Source organism: Leptinotarsa decemlineata, unplaced genomic scaffold (assembly GCF_025532065.1).
Source record: "Leptinotarsa decemlineata unplaced genomic scaffold, Ldec_3_MD MMD2_tig00000505_RagTag_RagTag, whole genome shotgun sequence".
Classification (NCBI taxonomy): Eukaryota; Metazoa; Arthropoda; class Insecta; order Coleoptera; family Chrysomelidae; genus Leptinotarsa; species Leptinotarsa decemlineata.
In genome coordinates this window covers 16,261,924-16,282,173 of record NW_027412549.1, presented here as the reverse complement: position 1 = coordinate 16,282,173, position 20,250 = coordinate 16,261,924, and the positions used below count along the sequence as shown (strand labels likewise).

Here is a 20,250-nt window from a genome sequence, read left to right as displayed (position 1 = left end):
CAATACTCTAGTTATAAAAAATCACCAGACTACGCTGGTATGCAGTACTTCAACATTTTACCAAGCCTGGCCAGATTCAAACATAGTCTTAAGTCGTTTTTGATCACGAATACATTTTATAACATTCAGGAATTTTTCTCTCTCTGCAACATAAACTGAGATGAGCTGATGAACTCTTTTTATTCTGTCAAAACTCATGTACTTTAAACATTTACAATTCATTATAATGCTAATCTGCACTTCTATGTTGTCGTCCTATATGACATATTATTACTGTTGCAATGTTATTTTTCAATTGTATTTTTAAGTTTTATGACCTGTCAACCCGATGTGAATTGGTGATTTAATGATCAACAAAAATGTCTGTCTGTCATTTATCCACCACATTGCAAATAGTTCTCTATTGCACTTATTGTTGAATGCTATAATTGTCCGTTGTGATTTGGCAGAACAGACTGAATAAATGACAACTAAATTTACAGATGTAGCTTCAACAAAATGGCCGTCATCAATTGTCAAAGTTCAGAAGTCCCTATTGGAAGATCCTGTAGTTTACAGATACGAATTGTACTTCGAATGTACTTGGTTAATTTTCTATATCTGTCAATTACATCAATGCAAACTTGAAAATTTTGATACTAGCGAATATATTAGATTCTTTCAATTTATCATCAAGACCGTACTCGAAAAAATCAAATTATGGATCTCAGAATGAAACGTCACAGTTCAAATTAATTTAAATTGAATTCGTTTTTCAAAGGCCATGAAAACGAAAAATATTTTTGTTACTTAAGTAATGAACTACAAGCAAAAAATCAGTTTTTCGATGTTCGATTGATCGGCATATTCCACTTTTCAAGAAGTTTCTATCCTAGTGTGTTGATCAAATGCATGATATATTCTTAAATGAAGGTAATTTATTTTCCGAAAAACAAGAACCGACTCGACATACTCGGCATAATTATTCAGCCAACTGTCGCAGAAATTGCCGTGACCACAGACCCATTCCGATGTCACGGAAAGCGAATATTTCCTACATTGTTCTGCGTCTTGTGTCGCACCAACCTCAATTTAGAGAAACCTAATGTACAAGGGGCACTTTATGACGAGATACAATATCCCGAGAACATCATGAAAAACGGCAAATGTAACATTTTTTGCCGGTCATTACGGTAGTCGGATGGTTTTTTTGAAGGAGAAACGATGTCTCAGTGAAATTGAACATGTGAGGCCGTCTAGCAAAACGTGATTGAATGAATAACATTGAAGTGACTTTGAGATCAATGTTTAGAAAAAAATTTCTCAATTAGGTTTGTTATTTTGACATGGAAAGGAATATTCAGAAATGAAAATATGAATTGAAAATTTTCTGATTGACTCGGGCGTTGGTTGATGGAAAGCCATAGTAATTTCACAAACTACACCAGAAACGACTTGATCTTCACAAAATTTACTTACAAAAATATCACATGTTTTACTATCACAAAATAGTGAATCACATAATACGCATTACACTAGCATACTATAAACAACGTAGCACTAAGTAGAACCAATTTAAAAAAAAAGTGATCCAAAGCTCGTGAAAAAACATAGGCCAGTACCTTCTAGTTTCTCGAAGATTTTAGAATACTCATTCTTTGATCTATCACTATCGTTCACTCCGGACATTTGAGCTTATAAACTCCAGATTTATCCAACTTGTCCAATTTATTTTTGGCATTGAAAAGGAAATCAGATACCCTGGTCTGAATGCTATTTCCACATTGTGTCTTCTGAAGAAACCCGCAATTATCTCTGTTCTTTTACCAAAATATGTAAGAGTTACTATCAGAAATCAAAAAATGGGTAAATCATTTTCAATCACTTCAATAAAAATATCAATACTGTCTCTCAAGTCAAGTTGTTAGGTCTCCACGTGGATGAGTGTCTTACATGGAGTAACACCGTGATCGTAATGCTACATACAGTCTATAGTCTACATGCTACAGTCCAAACTGAATAGCTACTCATATCAATTCAGAAATATCAAACTGGTTTTGAATATGTATCAAAAATATCACCAATTTTTGTTATTTCTCAATTTGAATTCAATTTGAAAAGTGAGTAGTTGAACTGCAATTGATGTGATTCAAAACTATACACTTTCTGAGTCTACATGTTTGCTCCATCGATTGAATAATTGAGTATGACATTTGAGAACAATTCGGAAGTTCACTCACAAAATTCACTGCTACATTGTTATGATTTGATTTTAAATATACAGCACATGCGGGAAAGCCATTATCATGTTATCATTCAATCTGAACTGCATTGCTGAAATTGATCGGTAATTTGCAATCTGACTTCTAATCTGTCAGAAATGACCACTGAAATCGTTAGAAATGTCCTCGTGATCTCTACTAATTATCCTAGACGAAGTTTGAAGTTTCCAACATTGAAATTCCCTTTATTTCCGGGTTTCAAAATTAATTTTGAAATATGAAACATGATGAATATTGAGTTAATTGTGGAACATACGTAGGTAAGTGATGTGTTCATCGGATTTGGTTGAAACTATTTGAATACTTCTACGAATGTACTCATAGTGAAACTTTGAATAAATGAGCTACATGGATTGAAAGTTTACTGTAAAAGCTCTCATAACCACATGGAATATGTAAAACAAAGTTTGAAATCAAATACGGTATCAGACTAAAGAGAGGGTTCTCAAGGGTCCTTCAATTCTATATATATAATTATTACTGAAATTGGGCAGCACTAACATATGAGAATTACATTTCAGAATATCAACTTTATATTGGGAAAGAAAAAATGTTATAACGAACCAAAAATAGAATACATTACGAACTTTAACAACTTAAGAGAAGATTTGAAGTCCCACGATTGGAACAATCATTTGGGTAAGACAAACACTGAAATACTCCTACCTAAATTAAAGGAAACACTCAAACATCTCATTGTTAAAATTACTATAGCGCAGAAAATTGATGTAAATAAAATAATGATGAAGTAATGATTGGATCACGGCAGAGCTTATTGAATCAGTGATCGAAAAAAAAAAACAAATATATGATGACTACAGAAAAGATCCCATTAATACAGACAGAAGGCGAACTTATTATGAATATAAAACAAATTTGAATTCACTGATCAAACTAGCAAAATATAATCATTATAAAACACAAATAGGTAATAATAGGAACTCACTGAAAAATTGTGGCAAAGAGTTAACGGAAACAATACAGAACAAAGATTGAGGACGTCAAAAATGAAAACAATGAACTATTGACTTGTGACGAATCAAAAGCAAATGCTTACAACAACTTTCTTTCTTAATCCTGTAGACGAGAAAGAAATATTAACCACAATTACATCACTAGATCCAAGAAACCTCAAATGAAATTCTGTCACTTCTTACCCACCTCATAGAAAGAAGAAAGAAAGAAAGAAAGAAAGAAATGTATTCATTCATGGACCAACTACATGGTATCGAACATGTCAACTTATACTTATAAATATGTAAACAAACAAACATGTAAATATACATTTAATACATATAAACATAGGACCGTAAAATATAGATATATATACATATATGTATGAATAAAAATGTAAAAACATATAGATGTACGAGTGTAAAAATGTAAAATTAAAATATGAAAGAATAAGATTATTTACACACAGATATCCACAAAAAACTCAATCAGCGAAATATTCTTGTAATGTATAATAAGATTTAGCCAATAAGAAATCTTTCAGTGATTTTTTTAATTCGAGAGTATTACAGGCTTCCATTAGATTAGGGAGTTTATTATATATTTTTACCCCAGCATAAGTTGGCGATTTTTCAAATGCGGATTGTTCTGTGAGTCGTTATTATTAAATTTGAAGCATTTCTAGTGCAATATTGACGGTGGCAATTGTTTTTCATTAGCTCATTTTCATTCTTTTTAATGTGCAAGCAACATTTATATATATATATATATATATATATATATATATATATATATATATATATATATATATATATATATAGAGGTTGAAGGTTAGCACGACTGGCTAAGTTAAGAAATAGCACGGGGATTGTCTCCGACTGCACACCCGTTTCTGCAAACTGTCATAATCTTTTTACTCTTGAAAATTTCCCTGGCTTCATGTTGAACATCAATCTAACAATTCGTTTTTGTGTAACAAATATCCTATTTATTTCTGTAGCATTTCCCCATAACGTGATGTGAAATGATAGTGCAGAATATACTAATGCATAATAAACTTGGATAAGTATATTCTCATGAAGTTCATACCTCAATTGCAGAATTGCGAAGTAGGATTTCGAGAGTTTTTTAGATAAAATTTCAATATGCTCAGACCATGAGAGTGATTTATCAATCATTACACCCAGAAACTTAGTGGAGTTATGTGTCTGTAGGACTTCACTATCGATCGAATTGTTCTTATTGAAATATATAATTTTTGTTTCCTGTGCATTTAGCATCAGTTTATTGGAATGACAATATTTTGTCATTTCACTAATACAGAGTTCAACCGATAAAATCATATCCTCCATAGATGACTCAGCTATACCAAATGTTGTGTCATCAGCAAAATTGATGAGATAAAAATGCCTATCGACATTAATTGTGAGGTCATTGAGAAATAGTAAATAACATATTTGCTGCTAACAAGAACTAAGGAACGTAATCAAAAACATTCGTAAGCGCTACGACACATGTATCGAAATACGTGGTGGATTAGTAGAGGCTACTAGAATATGAGTTAGTTAGAATTAGTTGTTGCACTGGATCGAAACATTTCAATAATTAGTTATTGGTTGCGTTTATTGAAATTTTTTGCTTCATTTTTAGTTGAATTATGTGAATGTAATTCCGTTATTTTCATTAAAAATATTCAAGATATTGGTTTTTTTTTCATCTGGCGGCACTTAATTGTTGAAATCATAAAAAATGATATATTGTGACTGTTAGCTGAGTGAGTTTTCGAATTTTTGAGTTGTCATAACTTTGTTAATTATGAACATTTTTTCATGAAATTTTGGTCACACCTATTTAGAGGCACTCTGAATCCAGTGTCGTAGTGATTTTTTCAATAAAAAAATCGCTAATAAAAAATCCCGATTTTCGACTAAGAAAAAATATCGTAGTATGCCCTGAAACTTCAATAAACATTTCAAATTTTGTCCCAAGGTAAACCTTTTAGTACTTGACATTTGAAAAAAAATATTATAATCGATTTACAACTTAAAATTTTAGGGGGGTGTTTCCATTAAAAATGGGTCACACTGTATATTAATCAACAATTACTGTAACTATGGTAAAATCTTTCAAATTGCAATATTTCAACTTCATTTTGGAAAACTTTGGGTAATGCACTAGGTCACAACAACAAAATAATTTTCACTGCCAATTCGTAACTGGAGACTTCAATGCTGATCTAGTTGAAGTCGAAGTCCTTCCTTCTGCCAATCACCAGATCATCATGTGCATCTGATTTTCTCACATCTTCTCCAAATTTACGAGTAAAGACGCCCGAAGAAGCCATTGTATGGCGATAAATACGTGTTGCGTTTTTGTTAAATTGTTTAGTGAAAATCTCACAATAGAGTGTTTTTTGAATACGTTGATTCAATATTTCAAATTGTGACTTCAGTCTCCTTATAACGTTGTCATGTGTGCTATTAAATTGAGAAGCTTATAGAATATTTCTATATTCCATTTATCGATGTTGTTAACATTTGATTCTTGATAAATCAGTTTTCAAGGTTTATCAAAGTTCACCCTCATTACTTATTGATTAAAAAGTTTTCTCTCCAATCAATTATCTATTTACATTATAGCCTGAACACTTGAATTTCAATTTATTTCCCGCCACTAACAGTTTCGAAACTAGGTCAGCAGTAATCCATTCAACTCAATAACTTTTTCATGTACACATTTATAGATTCAACAGTAATGTTATCTTGAAAGTTGTCACTTGTTTACCTACCCAGGAAAAGCCGCAACAATCGTATTCATGTTCTTGGATGTGACAAGCGTTTCGAGTGAAAACTTTCAGAGAATGAACATGTTTGGCTCGAGAATCGAAGTATGCCACATCGAAATGTTCCATGTCGTGGGCTGTTGTGTTCCTAGACCAGAGGTTCTCAAACTCATTTTTTTCACTACTAACCTGAGAAATTGCTATTATTTACTCCATTCCCCTAACGAGAATTAATATTTGTCACCCTTGGTAAATAATGATAATAAAAAAACACCTAGGTAAATAATGAGAACAATTCTATAGTTTTAACTTCAGGCGGGGTACACATCATCTCTAAATCATCGTCACTTGAATTTTCACCCATTCATCAATTAATTATATTGACGTTTTATATAGATCTTTTAACTTCTTCAAAATGACATCTAAATTTGAATTAAAACCGCATTTGGCAAACTGACAGCAATAATAATCATTGTAGTGTTTGGTTGTCATGGAAACGCCGGCAAACGTTTTCATGGTATAAGTAGATGTTGCGCGCTTATCATCGACATCGCGTATTCAACATGGAAACTGTACCGTTTCAATTTTTCATGCAACAATTCATAGCTGCCTTGGGTTATCATATAACCAAGTAAATTTTTTTCTCACTATAATGCATAATTGATAAATTATAAGTTCTGAACATACAAAAGCGATGAGAGAAGTAGAACATTGAAATATATCAAAAATGCAATGAGATATTTCCTAGATTCATATCAAAATTTGACACATGCCAAATTTTTACATAAATAAAGCCAGTCTGATTAGAAACACGCTCCACTCTACTTGATATTCCGATATATTCAACAAATTGTTTGAAAATCATTAATGCCAAAATTAAAATTTTTAATATATCAATGTAAGTAGTGAAAAAAAATTCTATATTAACCTTGGCTGAGAAAGCTGTTATTTACCCCGCACATTATATCCTTCGGCGCTAAGCGCCTCAGGATATAAAAATGCTCGGTAAATAATAACTCACTTCTCACCCTAGGTATATAATATAGTATTATCTACCGCCCATTTCGAGAATTGATTATTTTCTAGCACTCCCTATATTTTTTCACTTTACTACATCTCAAGAATCACATTCGCTGTCATTATTTTAATAATTAAATTATGTGTGTCATTTGAAAATAGGACTTTCTGATGAGGGTGATGTAAAACACCATATTGTGATATTAGGAAAACTTTTATTCATATTATTAAAACAAACATTTCAATTTGAATTTTAAGCGGTAAGTCACCGCGTTCGGTAATCTACAACCGAATTCTCTTTTTAGTTAGCAACGTTGCCACAGCACTATATCCACGTTCACACAAATACGATGATGAGAATGCTATCAAATATCATTGAACCACAATCCAGGGTACAATTGCGGGATTGGTTTTTGTAGCCAAAATTCGTGGTATCCATTTTTGAATGTTATTTTTATTTCCTCGTTCGTTATCAGTTCTATAAGTTCTTCTTCCAGCTGGGATGATCCTGCTGTGTTGACATTTAAAAAAAGGATCCAACTTCCAGTCTGGTACTTCCAATTTTAAAATGTCCTGGAATCGTTCTGCAAAATCACTGTGGGTTTCTCCAAATGTTGGCAGTAAACAAGTAAGTCGTCGTTGTTGAAGGATACTGCTGACAAATTAGGGAAATTGCGACTGCCGATATTATTCTTGTGTACGACCAATTTGGCTACAGAAGCAGCAATGACATTTTTTGTTTTAATCAAATTCAAGTCGTCACCTTGAAGTTAGAGATTGACATCATTAAATAATTTATACAGGTCTGTCAAGTACGTAATATCATTCTTTGAAGTGTCTTTGTCTTTGTTTTTCCAAGAATTCTATTACAGAGTCGAATAGATTGTGAAATCGAGACAGACAGTTACCTCTTGATAACCAACGCACTTCTGTGTAAACTAGCAACCGGTTGAAATCTTCATCATCAGCTGATTAAATAATCTATCATTTAAAGAGCTGTTTCGGATTTCATTGACTGCTTTGATGATATATTGCAGTTATTGAGAGAGACACTCACTCAAATTTTTCGCAACCAAATGTTGTCTATGAATGACGCAATGTACAGCAAGAAAATCTGGAATTTCATTTTTTAAGTACGCTATGAAGCTTTTGTGACGTCCTGTCATAGTCAGAGCGCCATCCGTAGCAGCTGATATAATATTCTTCAGTGGAATTTCTTCCTCATCACAATTTTTTTCCAGTGTATTATATATGGTTTCTCCTTTTGTATCCGTCTCTAAATTCCTGGCAAATAGTGGCTTTTGATATATTTTGTCATTTTCAATAAAGCTTACGTATGACAACAACAATGCTTCTTTGGATGGTAAAGTGGATTCATCTAACTGAATTGGGAATTTAGAAGTCTTCAGATGATTGCACAATGACTCTGCAATGTATTAAGCCATCTCATCAATTCGTCTTTGCACGGAACTATTGCTCAAAGGAATTTTTCGGATAATATCTGCCGCTGGTTTATGAAGCAAAGTAGTTATTATTTCTTTTATTGCCGATAAAATTGAATGCTCTCCAATAGCGTGAGGTTTGCCTGTTTGAGCAATTAGCAATTGTAGGAAGCTCGGAGTCCGTCGTCGTCTTGCTTAAAAGCCGCTGAAAAAATGTTTGACACAGTTGGCTGAGCTGAGTGTTTCTTTTCCAGTTCTTTAAAATAAGTCACACTTTTACCTTTTTTATCTGAATGCATTTTATTCGAATGATTTTGTAGCCTTGAGGGTTTCATCGCTTCATTCAAAAATGTTTTTTGACAAAGAAGGCACATAGGCGAAGATGGATTTGTGGGATTTTCAATGAATCCATATTTTATATATTCCGCGCTGAACTGCCGTTTCTTCTTTTTTGCTTCCAACAGAATTTTGTCTTCAAAAATGCCGATGTAAAGAATCGAGTATTGAAAATTTGCTAATGACACCACTCATAGTATTCACCACTGCACATACAGCACTTCACCTAGCTAGTCGCTAACTAAATTCACTTGTTTCGTCATATCGTCGAATGACATTACTGGCTGGACGGCGCGCGCGCTTTTATATGAGGCAGTGGGCGGGCCTAGTACTTTCGAGAACGGAGACTAGAAACTCCTCGCTTCGTATTGAAGCTTACCGCCATCTATTGTACAGTTTGACAATTATGGGACAGAAAATAGTTACGGTGTAGTCCCCTAGATGGCGATACACGAGGAAACGCGCGTTGAGCGTAAAGGAGCGGTAGAGTTTGGATTGAGAGCAAAAAAAACATTTTTCAATCAGCCTTCGCCCCCCTAAACCGCTTCAACGCCCCCGAATCTTCTCTGTGCCCTTTACTGCTCCCCTATAGGTCTCCAGCACCAACAAGGGGGCGTTATCGCCCACTTTGAGGAAGACTAGTTTAGAATGTAATCAAATAATCCATTGAGGCAAGGATTGAATTCTTCGTATATTTATATGATGGAATCGGCCGATACTTGATGAAAATCCATAACTAACGTATTCCAAAAACACTTTATTGTGAGATTTTCACTAAATTGTTTTACAAAAACGCAACACGTGTTTCGCCATACAATGGCTTCATCTGGCGTGTCTTTCAATGACAAAGACACGCCAGATGAAGCCATTGTATGGCGAAACACGTGTTGCGTTTTTGTAAAACAATTTAGTGAAAATCTCACAATAAAGTGTTTTTGGAATACCTTCGTATATTTGTCTCTTTCTCACACAGACCACATCAGGTTTTCAGCGTTTGGCGGACTCTCACTTTCAACGGCTAACTCAGAAGACTCTGTGAATATAATTGAAAATCTTTGACATAAAACGGATCTCTTAAAAACTCTGTTCTCTCACCAGAACAAAAAAGCTGTCTCTTGACGCGTGATTCGCTCACAAAGTTAGTATCATCAGGACGTACCTAGAGGTAGAATTGAAATATATGTAAGCCACAATAAACCCTCGTGTGTTACAGTGTAAGGTCGAACAGACATCACTCTGAATTTACCAACCTACCTCTAACTGAATATATCTCCGGAAAAATATAGGGGTTTCCGTCGATGCTGCACGACATAAAGAGATGAATAATAATCTTACCTCATTCATTTCATTCTCATCCCTCTTTGAAAATGTTCTACAAAGGAAGTGCACTCATTTCACATAATGTAATATTTTCTATTTCCTTCCAGACTGTTATTACAGGTCGATATAAAACGCTCTCTGGAATTTCTCCACGAGCGCAGATTAAAGGAGAAATCCAGGATTTTCATTGACTGCTGCTGTGGCGGAAACCACGAGATTTTTCAGTAGATGCGATATATAATTTTGCTTCAAAGGTGATTGAGAAAATTTCATTAGTTCGGACTTCCATTGTCTAATATGATGTGAATTGATTTGAAATCCCTGAAACTAATGGAACTAATGAACTAATAAAATGCATCACAATGCATTATCAACCACCTTCAAATGATTGAGAAAATATTTCGTTTTGTGATATCTGTATCGGAAGTCAATATATATACAATAATTCATGTTATATGTAGATGATGTATTCGCTATCTGGGACAGTAACCCAGATGATATCAACGTTTTCTTTAATTATCTGAATCCAAGTGAACCCAACATAATATTTAAATTGAGAGGGAAGAAAATAATACCGTTTTCAAATCAACGAAGAAAATATCGGAGTATCTGAAATCAGCAAAAGACAGAAGAGATCCACTCAAATCAGCAGGAGTTTACAGAACTCCATGTAACTGTGGTGAGGACGAAAAGGTCAGACGAAAAAGAGAATTGATTGGTACCCGGCTAGTCGAGCACAAGTGAGGTTACTTTTTGGAACAGACCAACAAGTCTGCAATCTAATACACGCTACCAGCGTTTGACTGAGGAGGAAAAATTTATCAACGATGTAAAATATCAGGCTTATATGGAAGCTGAAATGAGGGACAATGGCGACCCTTTTGATGACGGCGATGATGACACTTCTCTTACAAATATGATAGGAATGTGTTCGGTATTGAAGTTGAAGGAAAGATAGAAATCGATGTCAATCAACTGCAGCCATTTCTGCTTTTCCTCAGGCTAACACTAATGCAGCACACTTTATTTTAAAAAATGGTACGAAATGGTACAAAGATCCCCCACCGAGCAGTCGTATACGTGCTCATAACATTATCGATCATGAGCAAAACAAACCAATCGAAGAAGATGATTCATGATCCGCTTTCAATGTTTCGTTCTCTGATCACCGAATATATTGCTCAAATTATCATACGCGAAACGAATCGCAAGGCCAAGGTAGCCGCTATATGGAATAAAAAAATTATACCAAGCAGAAGCAATGGAAACCATTGACTGAAAGAGTTTGACGCATTCGTAGCGATAATTTTGTCCAACACTGAGTCTCTAAAGAAACGAGCAACTCATGCTCCAATATTCTATTGGAGCATGAGTTGCTCGTATCTTTGCTCACATCTACTGAAGTAGATGTAATGTAAAGTAGATGTAAGCAAAGTTGAGATTCCAGCTGAAAACAATGATGAATATTTCGCTAGAAAGAGAGAAAAGAGGGCTAAGAAGGTAGAAGGTGATATCTTCCAAACCAAAAAAGAGAGTTATAAACTGAGTGACGAGAGGAAACAGGACCAAGAGCAATTAGGCAAACAAATCTTGGAGGCCATCCGAGGACACAGGAAAGTGCTGAATGCCTACTTGTCCGCCATGTGGGGCCTCAGGTCGTCGAAGTACCCTCACCGACTAAAATTCTAGATAAGACCACAGTTCCATAATTTATTTATGTATTCTATTGGTGAATAAATTGTGGCTTTCTAAAAAAAATATTCAAATTTGTTCAATCTCATGATCGTTTGATGTCAATTACAAAATTCACTTGCCAAGCATCAGATGAACAATCTACATCAATACAGTATTAACATAGAATGCAAATACGATTTTTGTAATATTATTGTTATTCGTTTAACTACCTAGGAATATTTTACCTGAATCGAAATCAATTTTCTTTTTTGGCCATATCACTCATATTTTACGCGTCTGACCTATCTATATCATTCAGGCACTTCATACAACCATGAGCTACATACATATACTCATATAAGCACACTTTTAAGACACCTGCATCTCCATCACATATGTGACCTCAGAATATTTTTTTACAGGTCCTTAGGGACCTTGTCCTTAGGGACCTTGTCCCTAAGGAGGGTTAATTAAGAACACACTCCAACGTAATTTCGACATGAATCATTTCAAAACTACGTGAATTCAATGGTGTAGTCAGATAACAATTTTTTTCGATATTTGACATTGAAAAACAATAAAAGTTGCATTTCATTAGTTAGGACTTCCATTGTCTAATATGATATGAATTTATTTGAAATCTTTGAAAGAATCTATGAAAATTAAAAAGTTAGCTGAAGAGATGAAAATTAAAAATTATTGAGAAGAAATGAAATTCAAAAATCATAAGATTCCAGTCAAGTTACTTCACGACGTTTCGATTATCAGTATCTGCAATCGTCTTCGGGTGATAACTGGATTTCTCCTATCCCCTCTTTCCCCTCAGCGCTTCATAGGCTTCAGCGGGAGCTGACCATTTGGCGGCAGTTGGTCGTGTTTTGCTTGATTATAGGTTTTCATATGTTGCGTATCTCTATGCTAGTTGGCCAACATGCATTGCCTACATATATGCGGCTTCTTTGAATTTTCTCCTAAACCAGTGTTCCTCCTTATGAATGATTTCAGCTTGAGACCAATTGATGTTATGTTGATAACTCCAAACATGCTCTGCTATTCCTGATTTGCGGGTTTCTTCTCGCTGTGTGTGTTTCTTGTGCTCAACAATGCGAACTTCCAACGGCCTCTTAGTTTCACTGATGTATGATTCTCGGCACTGGCAGGGTATCTAGTAAATGAAATTCTTGAAATTGCAGTCCGCGTTTGATGGCCTGCTTTTCGTGGGGCTGCTATGGATAGTGTTCCCAGATCTGAAGCAGGTCCTGATGTATCTTCCTTCGTATCCGTTCCGATAATCCTCTGATGTAGGGAAGTAGAAGTACTGGTTGTGTAGGCTGTCCTTCCTTGTGGAGTTCTTGCTGTCTTCTAGCTAAAGCCTGTTCTACCATCACTCTGAAGTAACCATTCCGTTGTGGGTCATTTTTTATGATGCCTAGTTCCTTTTCGAAACCTTCCTTTGTATTACACAGCCCAAAAGCACAGTCTAGTAGAGTCTTGATGATTCCTCTCTCAGTCGATTGATGGTGGTTGGATTTCTGGTTCAGATACTGTCCCGCGTGATTGGGTTTTCGATATACAAATGTTTTCCATTTAGTGTCGGTCCTCTTCACAATACGTCTAAGAATGGTAATTCGTCATGGACTTCCTTTTCATTGTGAAAGTGCTGGAAGTACTTACGTTGTTAATGTGCTTCAGAGAGGTGTCTAGTTTTTCATTTCCATGGTTCCATATCATGAGGGTGTCGTCCACGTATCCCAATGAGACTCGGGGTTTCTTGTGGGCTTCTTCAATGGCCAGAGTTTCAAACCAATACATATTTACGTTGGCTGAAACCAGTGAAAGTGTCGATCTCATTGGTAGTCCCTCATCTTGTGTAAAGAATTCGTCCTTCAGTTGGAACTAACAATTTCGTACACAACATTCTAGCAATTCGGTAAGTTTGTTTCATCTTTCAGGTCTCCATCTTCGGATAGCTTCATCTGTATGATTTGAAGTGCTTCTTCGACAGCATCGTTGGTGTAGAGGCTTTCCGCGTCGAAACTGATCAGTTGATCCTGCTCTTTGAGTTCGATTGCCCCCAATAATTTGACGAAATGCCTTGAATTCTCCACAAAAGATGATGTTTTTTCTTGCAGTGGTTTTATTATTGGTAATTTTTTAAATTTTTGATAGATTCTTTCAGGGATTTCAAATCAAATTATATCATATTAGACAATAGAAGACCAAACCAATGAATTGCGTCACGAAACATGGTCAACCACCTTCAAATAAACATAAAACGTACTCCTGAAAATGAAGATATATTCAAGAATGTTGATGTTCTAGATGACTCACCTAATGTCTACTTAATGAAAAAAGAATAATTCCAATTGTTTCAAAAACATATTTGTTATATGGGTATTTTCATTTTTTTAGAGGATCACACTGTGTATTATTTAAATGTTTGGAGATTGTAACTGAAGAAGAACTAGGCAAAACCCGCGAACCAACCAAAACATCGATTCCAGCCGTGGAAGCTTACTTTCCTATACAATCCTATTTTATTTATGATTTTTTTTTCAAAACATTTTCTGATTTTGTTCTCAAGAATCAACACCAACTTGTACATTTCGGGAACAAAACAAATTCGACAGTTGAGCATATCTAGTAACGTCACATTATATATTCACACATCCACAAAACGAATTACAAAGGAAGCTTTTGTACTTTCAGACGTCAGAATGATACAAATTCAATTGTTTAACAATCGCCTGAATAACAGTTGAGTTGAATAAGTTCCAACTTCGATCAGTGGATGAATCAGTTTGATATTACCATTTCATAGGAACCTTTCATAAATCTTGTTAACCGTATAGTCGTTGAAGCTCTGCAATGTTCTTAATTACCTCCAACCAGCATGCGAAGATGGCCTGAATGTTTGAGTAACGATTAATTTGTTCGCAGACTTGTTCAGATCAGCCGCAGAAGCAGGACCTCGGGATATTCTGAAGTTGTACAACACTGAAGGCCAACTTCTCAACATCAGCGCTGACCTTCCCTCGAATTCCCAGGTAAACATCTTGATTATTCCATATGCGATTTCGGTATGATAGCAAATACAGTTGACTGCTGAAATACGTAAATCAGATAATTTTTAAAAGCCTTCACATACATTTTGATGATGTTTCAATTTTTCTGATATTGTTCAAAGTCAGAGCGGGAATATAATTATTCATTTTTATTAAACAATACATGCGTTCTGTTGAAAAAAAAGGTGAATTTTCATTTTGCTCTAAAAATATTTACTCATTCATCAATTTCTATTTCATTTCCTTCGGAGTAGGCACCCTAAAATATAATAGACTCATGCCAACATTTTTTCCAATCCTTGGAGTAGTTCCTATTCGGTTTTTGTCTCCTCAATCGTCGCGAAAAGCCGTCCTTCCAAGGGTCTCTTCAGTCTTGGGAACCGGAAAATGTCGCTGGGGGGCAAATCTGGTAAATACGGCAACTGAGGCATGTTTACGGTGTTGTTTTTGGTCAAAAAAGTACGAAAAAGCGATAACGAGTGAGCATGTGTATTATTGCGAGGCAGAAGCCATCAATTGTTATTTTACAACACCAGACTTTTTTTTGTAATGCTTCTCGCAAACGACGCATAACTTAAAGATAATATTCCCTGATTGATTCGGCCGTTACTTGGTGAAGATCCATATTAATTTCTAAAACTACATTTCACAAACTTCATTTGGAAAATATATCACGACATGTTTCAAATAAAGTCTATGGAGATCAAATCGTGAAGTGTAGTTTATGAACTTCAAGATAATACTCCTTATTGACCATATGACCATAGTAGAATAATACAACTCATGTGTGGAGCGCATGCTTCAAGAGTTGGCCTCTTGAAGAACCTATGGAAGTTACTTGTCACAAAATATTCTATAATATCGTTTAATTTCATTTTTATATGAGTGCACGCCTATGATAAATGAACGAAGTTGGCTCCGCACTCCGCAAGAACTCCTGATTCACAACGCCACGGTGATCGAAGGAAACAGTGAATAGAATCTTGACTTTCGATTGAATTTGGCGTGCTTTTTTGGTGGTTGCTGTCCTGAGCTCCTCCATTGGTACAATTGGACTTTGGTTTCGATATCACAACCATATACCCATGATTTGTTACCAGTTATGAATGCATGAGCAATGCTCATGCATTAGATAATAAATAGCACTTTAAAAAAACTAAAAAAACACGATTTATAGCAACACAAACTGAAAAATGAAAAATTATTCGAAGCTAATTCAATATCGATAATATAATTAGTTCTATGTGGGTGTTGTGAGGGTTTAGCAAACCAGCCATCGGATGCTTGCTTCCAAGTAGCCCCTCTCGATAAGGAAGGACAGAGTCACTTGTGGTTCTGTTATTCCCTAACTGAAAGGCATTCTAACGATGGCTTAATCCTATGGTGTGTGTATCCGTGGCAAGAGGATGAATGACACTGAGCCTATCAGCTGTTCTACGGAACCTTCGAAATACCGGGCACCCTCTCGTCGTAGCATCGCCTTGTCACGGTAATGCGGGGCTCTGCCGTGATTGACCTTATTTCCCTAGCTACTCGTGGGACTTTTATGGACAGAGTAAACTTAAAATTCTTGCTATCGCTGAGTCTACTGAGGAGATGGATGTCGAGCTTACGACTCCAACTGACCTTCCTGTAAGTTTAGAGCAGGAGCTAATCTACAGAGGAGACGGATATCGAGCGTATGACTCCAACTGACCTCCGTGTAAATTTAGAGCAGGAGCGAATGTACAGAGGAGACGGATGTCGCAGGAGCGAGAGCTTTTCAACTTCCCAACTCCTGATACAATGACTGAACGTTAAAAAAAAAAGGTTTAGTGGTGCAGCCAGGAAACGGCTGAGTCTCCTCAAGAGCGAAGTACCTTATGAAACCGCCTTGCACCAAATTCTTGAGCGGCGTACGCAGAATCTATCTAAGATGGAGGAACAAACCACCATGAGCAGGTTAGCAAACGTTTGCGCTCAGATGATGATTCACCGAAAACAGAGGCAAAATAGCCCTGCACGGCTGAATCTAAGGCATCGTCAGGTGTAGCTGACGTGCAAAAACCCTCATATGTCGCGGGTGTCAAGGTAGGAATTTTGCATCTTAATCAAGCTTGTCGCCCACTTGTTCGGCACAGCACAGCACAGCCCGTCCCGTCAAAATACGGATAGGAATGGATCAATTGAAATGAATGGACAACCGCCCACTAGCCCGGCACGGCACAGCCAAGAGCGTCCGCCGCCGAAAAGGATTCCAGCTCTCCGATTGTTGAGATTACTTAGTTTGAATAGGTTACTGAGAGACCAATTTGCAGTATATATCAATAAACCACTGTAAATAGTTTTACTAGCAAATAATTTTATTCAACAGGGCACCTTTATACACATAACAATGTATAATGTATATCTTTATGTATATATTCAAATTCGATTATTCCTAATTCAAACAAATTTCAAAAGAGAATTTCAATATTAATCTCTTTCTTTCAACTTGACGTTTTTTACTCGACAACTTTCTCGTGTCAGATGAGATTTTTATACATACAGGATGAATAATAACATTGAACGATTAAAACTTAAATATTCAAAGTAAGTTCTACAAACGGTTCAGAAAAAATAAGAAATATTAATAATTGAAACGGTGTACCATCCTTCGGTTTGTCCACATATAATAAGCCAAGCTCAGCTACTGGTCTTTCGAAAATACCAGCCGTAGTTTTAACGCTGGCTTTTCTCACTTGCCCGTCAGACACCTTGATTTCTATTACTGTTCCTTTTGGCCAATTGCAACGGGGGAGATCTTTATCACAAATAACTACTTTATCATCCTTTTATAGTGGTCGTACTGGTTTATACCATTTTGATCGCAGCATTTATTTGCGAACTGCTCCCGGTATAAAAAACTGAAGTTCAAAATCTTTGTATTAACATCCAAATCCACTATAGGTTTGTCACCATTAGAAGAACCAACTGAGAAGTGATTTGGGGCTAGTGCTTCTGATTCTTCAGAGTCCAGTGGAAGATAGGTTAACGGCCTGGAGTTAACAAAATTTTCTGCAGCTATCAAACAACTACTCAGCTGTGGATCTGTTGGGTTTCATATAATACAATTTCGCTTGACTTGACTAATCGCTCCCAGGCACCTCAAATGTGGTGATAATGGTGGGTTGAAATGGAATGATAATTCAGGGCTTATGAACGATTCTGCAATCATTTTCGTCTTGAGTTTTTGAAGTTTCTCACGAAAAACACATTCGGTTGCGATAAAGTTAGTTCCATGATCACAATATATGTATCTTGGTGTGCTTCGTCTGTTCATAAAATTTTTAAAACAGAGGATGCAGTTATCATGGTCTAATTTATGAGCTACTGCAATATGTATTGCCCTAGTTGTTAGACAATGTTTTTCTGTACGTCTTCCAATCATTACATTGATCGGACCAAAATAATCTACACCAGTATGGGGTATGAGAAATGAAAGTGGCTCCAAGAATTTTTAAATACTCTAAAAACTTTAAAATGAGTCCTAAGAGGTCATAGATTGACATCATTATTCGCAGTATCTCACGTTTTGTAGGCTTTTTTCTGCCTTGAAGAACGTCTTTGTTTCCTTTATTATTCTTCAGAGAGAATACTAAACAATCCGTGTTTAAATTCCACCACATGCCTACAACTTTTTCTGTAGTTTCTTTGGAATCCATATTCATGTCGATTTCTTGTGGGCTCTGAGAAGACCGATTCATTGTCTGCAAGAATATTTGTGAATTTGAATGCCAGTTTCTGAGTTCAATGTTGGCTTGAAAATGAATGTGAGCTACCTGTTTCGCAATTTCAATAGCACTCTTCTCAGCATCCATGGAATCTAATAGGTCATGTACGTAATCATTTTTAATAATGGACTCGGCAGCTCTCGGGTAATCTGATGAAAATTTGCGTGCATTTGTGACTTTTACAAAGTGCACAAAACTGGGTGAGCATGTTGCACCGAAAGTCAAAACTCTCATGATATATGTATCCAGGGGTCTATTAGGATCACCATCTCGCCAGAAGAAACGTTGCACATGTTGCTCCTCGTTTCTCAATCCAATCCCCAAAAACATTTCATTTATATCAGCAGTAAATCCAATTCTTCCCTCTAGAAATCTTAGTAATACTCCTAGTAACGAAGAAAGTTGATCGTCACCTTTCAAGAGTAACGAATTCAGTGTAATTCCATTCAATGTTGCTGCAGCATCCCAAACGAGTCTGAACTTTCCTGGTTTGTTCGGATTGAAAACAGGGAACATAGGCAAGTGCCAAACTCTTTCAATTTGCTGAGCCAATTCTCCTGTAGTGAGTTTTCTCACTTCAAGTTGTGAATTTATTTTCACACCCAACTCTGGAACATGCCTGATTCGTTTTTCTATACACTCCAACCTTTGAAGGGCCACTCCACGGCTATCAGGAAGCTTAACGGTGTCATATTTCCTCATCAAGCCAATTTTATAAAATTTTTCTTCTTCAACTATTGTGGACTGCATGATGTATTCTGTTCTCTTGAGTTATTTGAAAGAAATAGTGTTTGTAGCTCTAACTTCAAGACTTTCAACTGTGGTAAATTCTTAATTGTGTCATGGAGTTCTTCCTTACTCACTTCGGTGTCTTCACATTCGCAGATGTGATAATTGATGAACTGTTCACCTAACTGAAGGCTGGATAACAGCGCAAATACTGTCCACCCCAATCTACATTTAGCACCGCTAGGTTGGCCTTCACATCCCTCTTTGACACGAAGCGGTACAGCTAAGTCCCAGTTATCTAATCCAATCAATATACGGGGCTTGACGTTGTCATAAGACTTAATGGGTAAATTTTTCAGATAAGGGTAATCAACGGTGAGTTTTGCCATCTCTAGAGTTTGTTGCGGGAGGCTGAGGGAATTCACTGTTCGTACAGTACGATTATTGAATAGCCTAGCGGCTGTAAAAGTACCCATGATTGAAAGAACTACCTTTCGTGAGTTCTTTTCAATACGATTCTTTTCACCGGTGTATTTTAGACACAAAGGTAACGTTTCTTCTTGTATTTTGAGATCTTTTGCGATATCTTCATGTACCATCGATATTGATGAACTTTCATCCAAAAAGGTAAACGTTGTTACTTCTTTATCTGCATTCTTGAGGGTAACGGGTAATATTCGGAAATGAACACTTAGTGAAGAGTTCTGATGATAAACGTTGACTTCCGATCTTATTCGGAAGTCAACGTCCATTCGATTGGGATGATGAATTCTGTTTAACACTTTCAAAGTTTTTATGAAGAAGTGGATGAATGCTTCCGCTGGCAGTCATTCTCATTACATTTTACTGGATATTTACAGGGAAATCCATGTCGTTTCAGACACAATCTGCACAGTTTCAAGTCTTTGACGATTTTCC

General features: G+C 36.0%; 1 protein-coding gene across 3 annotated transcripts in view; it reads left to right on the top strand.

Annotated features, from left to right (window-relative positions):
- Pde9 (Phosphodiesterase 9) overlaps positions 1-20,250 on the top strand; it is a 470,530-nt gene that overhangs the window by 354,832 nt on the left and 95,448 nt on the right. For all 3 annotated transcript variants that reach the window (XM_074174076.1, XM_074174077.1, XM_074174075.1), the window contains one exon: positions 14,727-14,833. In XM_074174076.1, the coding sequence (XP_074030177.1) occupies positions 14,727-14,833 (107 nt within the window). The remainder of the gene's footprint in view (positions 1-14,726; positions 14,834-20,250) is intronic.